General features: G+C 34.1%; 1 protein-coding gene across 3 annotated transcripts in view; it reads right to left on the bottom strand.

Annotated features, from left to right (window-relative positions):
* The window catches only part of LOC111370470, a 13292-nt gene extending 9180 nt beyond the window's left edge, over positions 1–4112 (bottom strand). The window contains exons 1-2 of one of the 3 annotated variants that reach the window (XR_002698417.1): positions 3745–4112; positions 2653–2760 (exon numbers count right to left, since the gene is read on the bottom strand). Coding sequence is in view for 1 of the 3 variants with exons in the window: in XM_022992183.1 (XP_022847951.1) it covers positions 2972–3183; positions 3745–3904 (372 nt within the window). In the remaining 2 variants the exon portion in view is untranslated. Of the gene's footprint in view, positions 1–2652; positions 2761–2813; positions 3184–3609; positions 3669–3744 lie in introns of those variants that run through there. The other 2 variants (XM_022992183.1, XR_002698418.1) reach the window with 2 other exon arrangements.
* Between the last annotated feature and the right edge of the window lie 1913 nt (positions 4113–6025).

The following is a 6025-nucleotide window of genomic DNA, read 5'->3' as shown; positions in this document are numbered from 1 at the left end:
AATAGTTTACAAAAGAAAATGTCGATATGGATGTGAATATCCATATATACAAAACAAGGCTAGAAGCAAAGGTTAAATGTTGACCTTGGTGAAACATTTCTCCTGTAGCCTTGCTTAAGTCCATTCGGGTTTTGTTGCAACAGTTGCATATCGTGATTATAGGTTAAGAGAAGTCTCTTGGAGCTGAAATCTTAGATTTGATGAAAAGTCAAAGTGTTTGATTTTATCAAATTTGAAAACGAATTGTGTGTTTACAAGAAGATAGTGGGAGCATTTTTCGTATTCCTAAAACGACATCCTTATGTTTCAATCGTTGGAATAATGGTTGTTAAAGGATTTATTCTCGAACGATATTGGAAAAGCAACTTGATCTATAGAGATAGATCTAGAGGGTTGCTTGACTCGTCCCAATCTATATAAAATGTTGAGAAGATTTTATATGGAGAAACTGGTTTACTCTTAAGCGGTATGTTGGAAAGGTTCCAAACGTGAAGAAACCGTTGATTCAATAGTAGAAACCTAATACATGGATACTTCAGAAGTAGCAAAGAGTTGCAATATGGATCATGATGTTCATAAAGGAACTTGGAGTAGTTCCTGATATTGTTGATCACATACCATAGTATTATGATAACAATAGAGCCATTGCGAAAGCAAAGGAACTAAGGTCTCATCAATGATCCAAACATGTATTAAGGCGGTATAATCTCATCAGAGAGATAATACATAGAAATGACGTAAAGAGAAAGCAAATTTCCACATTTAATAATATTGTAGATCCACTGACAAAGAGTTGTCGTAGTATAAACATGATCGTTATGTAGACTTATGATATTGGATACATAAGTGATTGGATCTAGTGCAAGTGGGAGTTTGTAAGTATTATGCCCTAGGTCCAATCAACTTTGGACATAAATACTTTTATATATAATTAATGCAATTAAATGGCAGATCTATTATTTAATTAATAGACAATTAAATAAATAATAGAGTCCGTAGATTCAAATATTTGTAATTTGTTAATCACAAGGAGTTGTGATTGTGAGATACAAATTACATCTGATTGAATCTTAAATCATCCGTGGTCGTAAGTAATAACGAGATACGGATATCGTTATTACGGATAGACCATCGCGTGTGGCATTTCTTACTTGTGAAATAAGTAGCTGATCTCACAAGCTAAAGTGTGGTGACACTTAAATGAACACGTGGATGTTTTGTTATAAAACAAAACATTGGAGACCCGTCGAGAGATTCCACATGGATAACTATCTGAGTGTCAGTGGTTAATCTCTAATGTTCGGTAGTGGAATTGGTCATTTGACTTGAGGTCGTCATGGTACCTTATATGAGGACAGTCATACTTTGGCGGTATTGGATATTGCTCTGCAAAGAGCCGCTAATACGACATCGTTCGGGTATGTCAAGAATCGTATAAAGGTTGTGATTGATCAATAAAGGATTCGTCACTCTTAGATAGTAGGAGATTATGATCTGCGTTTCATTCAATTAAGTCGATGATGAAATCTTTGGCCAAAGTGTACTCATAAGTCGAAAAGGAGTTTTCGACTTATATTGACTTAATAGTAGAGTGAAAGCTATGATCGAAATTCGGAATTGACACAATTCTATATCTCGTAATTGATCGGATCATATTGACGAAGGGATTATATTTTCACGGTAAAAGAACGAATTTGATTTTGTCATACCACGTGACATTTTCCGTCCCATGTATTGCCCTGACACATTGATAGATGTCAATCAAGGACGGCAAGTGTGAATTGACGATAAATTAAAAGGATGTTTTAATTTATCAATTTTGATTAGATCAAAATAATATTTCACGTCGTTAGGTATCGTGGTCGGGACCCTAATGGGTCGCACACAAAAGAGAATTGGAAGATTGCAAATTGCCAATTGGTTAATTTAACAATCGTTGGATAAATTAATTAATTGAATTTTTTATTTATATTCCCGAATTAATTAATTGGATTAATTAATTCACGGACCGGGTTTAATTAATTGGATTAATTAAAAGTTGGACCGGACCGGGCCAAGCCCGTTTGGGTTTGTATAAATACATGGCTAGGGTTTGAGGTCCATATGTGTGTTTTCATTATTCTTGCTGGCATAAGAGAGAACTCTGGTAGCTGTAATCTTGTTTTCTGTGTGGATTACCGTTGGAGGCTGGACAATTGGACAACTGTGGATGGCGAATCAGGATTGCTGGAACAAAAAGAATAGTAAAGAAGTTTGCAAATCTGGAAAAGGTACAATCTTTTCACAATTTCTATCTAAACACAAAGGCGATTCTTCGTGGGAATCGAAAATTATTTTAAATTCCGCTGTGCATGTATAAGTAGATTCCCATCAATTACAACCTTATTTTGTGAAGTGACTATCTTCCAGTGTACCCTATCGGGATACTTCTCTGAATATTCCTGCTCTTAATTGTGTCGATCAGATTCAATCAGGATGTAATTTAAGGAGCAATACATTTTGAGCAAATGAATTACAGATGAATAATAGAGCTAAGTATCAGCAAAGTAAACAAGCCATCCAAAAAAATCCAATTTTCAGTTATGTTAAGAATCAATAACAAAAGTGTGACTGAGAGAAAACAAAGAAAATATGTAGCGTGAAACTTCTTACCTCATCAACTTTAAAGTTCTGAAAGTTCCTGACCGTACGTGAGGCACTCAGCATGGTATGCAGCAGCCAAGTCTTTAATCAATGCCTTCCTTCTCATGATACCAATCACTTCAAAAGAAGCAAGGAAAAGTTCGAGTGCATAACAAGACATAGATCGTAGTTTCAATTAAGTCACATTTAATTCTCTTTACTGTGACACAAATACACTTCATCCCTTTGCGAATAATACTAATCACTTCAAGCAATATATTTTTCATTTCATGTGTTCAACAATATATAGCACGTAGTTTTAATTAAGACAGGTTTAATTCTCTTTGCACTACAAACACAAATATTCTTCATTCCATGCTAGTTGTTTGACCAAAGAACTCATTGTTCTGTTTCCATCCGTCAGAACAATTTTATACAAGCAACAATCTCCCGTTCTCCAAAAATGATATCTCAGTTCTCTAATATTCCAGTATTTTATGTTTCCAGACCACTTCTTATCGCAGTAGAATATCTCCAGACTATTCAACATCAAGCCCCAAACTGTCATAACAGATCAATTTGCTTCTTTAAGTGCAAGATTGGCAAAGCTTGAATTTTTTTTAAGGTGGTCAAACATAGGACCCACAACTTATAAGCACTTAAAAGCATTACCAAAAAAACACTAAAATATGACACTTGTTCATAAGTTTTCCATTGCTTTTCTTTCTACGTCAAGAAACATTTTTGAATCCTAAACTATATTTCCACCTAGTCTTTACTAAAAGTATATATTTTAAACATGAACCACAAGACACTTTTTACAACTTGCCAGCTTTCAAGTAGAATAAACCACCTCAGAGGATAAATTAGATATCATCTGTCGACCCTGCACAAAAACTAAAGAGGAAAATACGCAAGATAGGGTGACTGACCTGCACACTGATCCACTAACTTTCTGATACAAATGGAAAGAAGAAACTGAAGGTAGGATTGTGGGGCGAGCAATGGGGCCGAGGCAACTCTTTACAAAGTAGAATTAGCAACTTCTACATGAATTTTCAAGTGGATGAGATCAATNGCCAAGCAGAGAAAGAGAAAGAGAAGGAAAGAAAGATAATTTACTCCTGCTGGGATCAAAGGGAAATGCTGGATTTGCAGGAGCGGGAAGAGTTTCGATACATGACGAGAACACCAGAGCAGGAGGGTCAACACGTAATGAGGGCAACGGGGGTAGAGGCGAGGGAGGAAGAGTGAAAGGGCGTTTTATTTGAAGTTCACCCATTGAATATGTCAAGAATAAAAATCTCAGAATTTAAGAACCAAGAATATGTATTGCCTGCAACATGGGATAATTAAAGGGGACCCTATAGATTAAGGTTCAGCACTTTACAGTTCGTTTCACGTGAGTGGGGGACACCATAATTTTTATGTACACATAGCACGCTCCGTCCAGCAAACACTACACAAGCTTACATGTGGGTGGAGAACACCATTTTGTACAAATTTTTTTGTACAACAAGAATTTTCTTGTTGGAAGAGAAACCCTATAAATTTGGAAAAGGATAATTAATTTTTGAAACTACTTATTTTTTTTGACGGCTAGATCAACAATAGTTTATTGTGGAAATTACATCTTCCAAGAATTTTAAAATGCACAATTTAAACTTATTAAAATTTTGAAATTTTTTTTTTCCAAAACTCAGATAACAATTTAAACTTTTTAAAATTATATTAATAATATTTTAAAATTAAAATAATCAGTATACCAACTCTAACTTCATCCAAGCCTAATTATTTTCCTTTCCCTCTTCTCTCTACATCTCTCCCTTCTCTCTCTTCTTTGTTCACCCTTCTCTCTCTTCGAATGCCGACGACCCATTCAAAACTTTGATGATCGATGATGGAGGCGCTGATCCAACCGACGTTGCTGGCATCGAAGGCTGCTGAGAGTTTGTCGCAGTGTCACGACCTTGCTGCTTCAACATTGGTGACATCGACGTCGACTAGTGATGACGTGGGAAAGGGGTTTCAGGTTTTGGGTGTTATTTATTCCTCTTTCAATCAGCGTAGCCTTGATTTTGTGGTTGTTGGTGGTTTACTTGTTTTCAATTTGTAAATGGTTATTTTTAGTGGTGGTAGTGGTGAGGTAGTAGTGGTGTTGGTGGTTTTTTAGTGGTGGTGGTGAAGTTGTTGTTGGTGGGTTGCAAATAGTGACGATAGTGACACTGGTGGTGGTGGTGTTTGTGACGGGGGAGGTGGTGGTGCATTCTTATTGTTGTGGGTGCCTATTAAATAGTTAATATGTGATCAATAAATAATACACTACCTATAAATTAAATAATTTATAACCAACAAACAATGTGTAATCTTCAAATTTTTTAATTTGTGACCTAAAAAAATACTTTGTGACTAATTAATTTGATATTTTGTGACTTTAAAATAAGTTGTGATCGATAACTTGTGACCAATTTTTTAATTTATGATTGATGAATAAATTGTTACCTATAAAATTTTTGTTGTGAACGTGAAATAAGGTGATTTATACAATTTTTTATTTGTGATCAAATTATATATAATTTATTTAATTAATTATTTTATAAATAAAATTTAATTTTTAAAATTTTTAAAATTATTTTTTAATTTTGAAATGAATTATAGTTAACACCTTAGATATGAAATTTTCCCTAGTTTATTTGAAGGAAAATTCCCAAACTTTTTATAGTGTCTGGAATTGGCTCTGCAAGCTTTAAAATTGAGATTTTGATTACACAACCTAATTTAACCCACTTCCAAGTGTTGGGCCTGTGAGGCCCAAATTAATGAAGCCCATTTCTTTATTTTGCAAAAGTTATCCAGCCATCAGGAATTAAATTGTGCCCGTGGATAAATCGATAAATTGCTTTCAATTCTCATTACAAACTTACCTTGACCCAGTCCATAGCTAGTCAAGTGTCATGGCAAGCTTGAATACCATACTACCTATTGGTTTCTAGTCTAATCATAATGCTTAACTGTCATAGGACTTGTAAGATATTGATTTTGAAAATTGATTTTTTGACCGTAGAAAATAAAAGTGTCCTATTTGTGAGAGAAGAAGTCAAAAATTATGGCTTGAATAGTGAAATAACGATCAAAAAATTGATTTTTTTGGGTAAAAAATCAATACTAAACATGCACTTAATGAAGAAAGCGAATTTCCAATAAAAAAAGTAAAATATCCCAAAACAGTTTATGCAATAACAAATGCACCTTAAACTTGAGTCAAACAAAAGAAAAATGAAAATGAAAAGAGCACCTAAGAAACTAAAATTACAAATATAATCAAATTATATATTGATATTTGATTTGATGTACATAATTAACCAACTACAAAATAACTTCATGATTGCATCTAAAGAGTATT

This window comes from Olea europaea, chromosome 21, assembly GCF_002742605.1.
Source record: "Olea europaea var. sylvestris chromosome 21, O_europaea_v1, whole genome shotgun sequence".
Taxonomy (NCBI): Eukaryota; Viridiplantae; Streptophyta; class Magnoliopsida; order Lamiales; family Oleaceae; genus Olea; species Olea europaea.
This window is presented reverse-complemented; position numbering and strand designations above follow the sequence as displayed.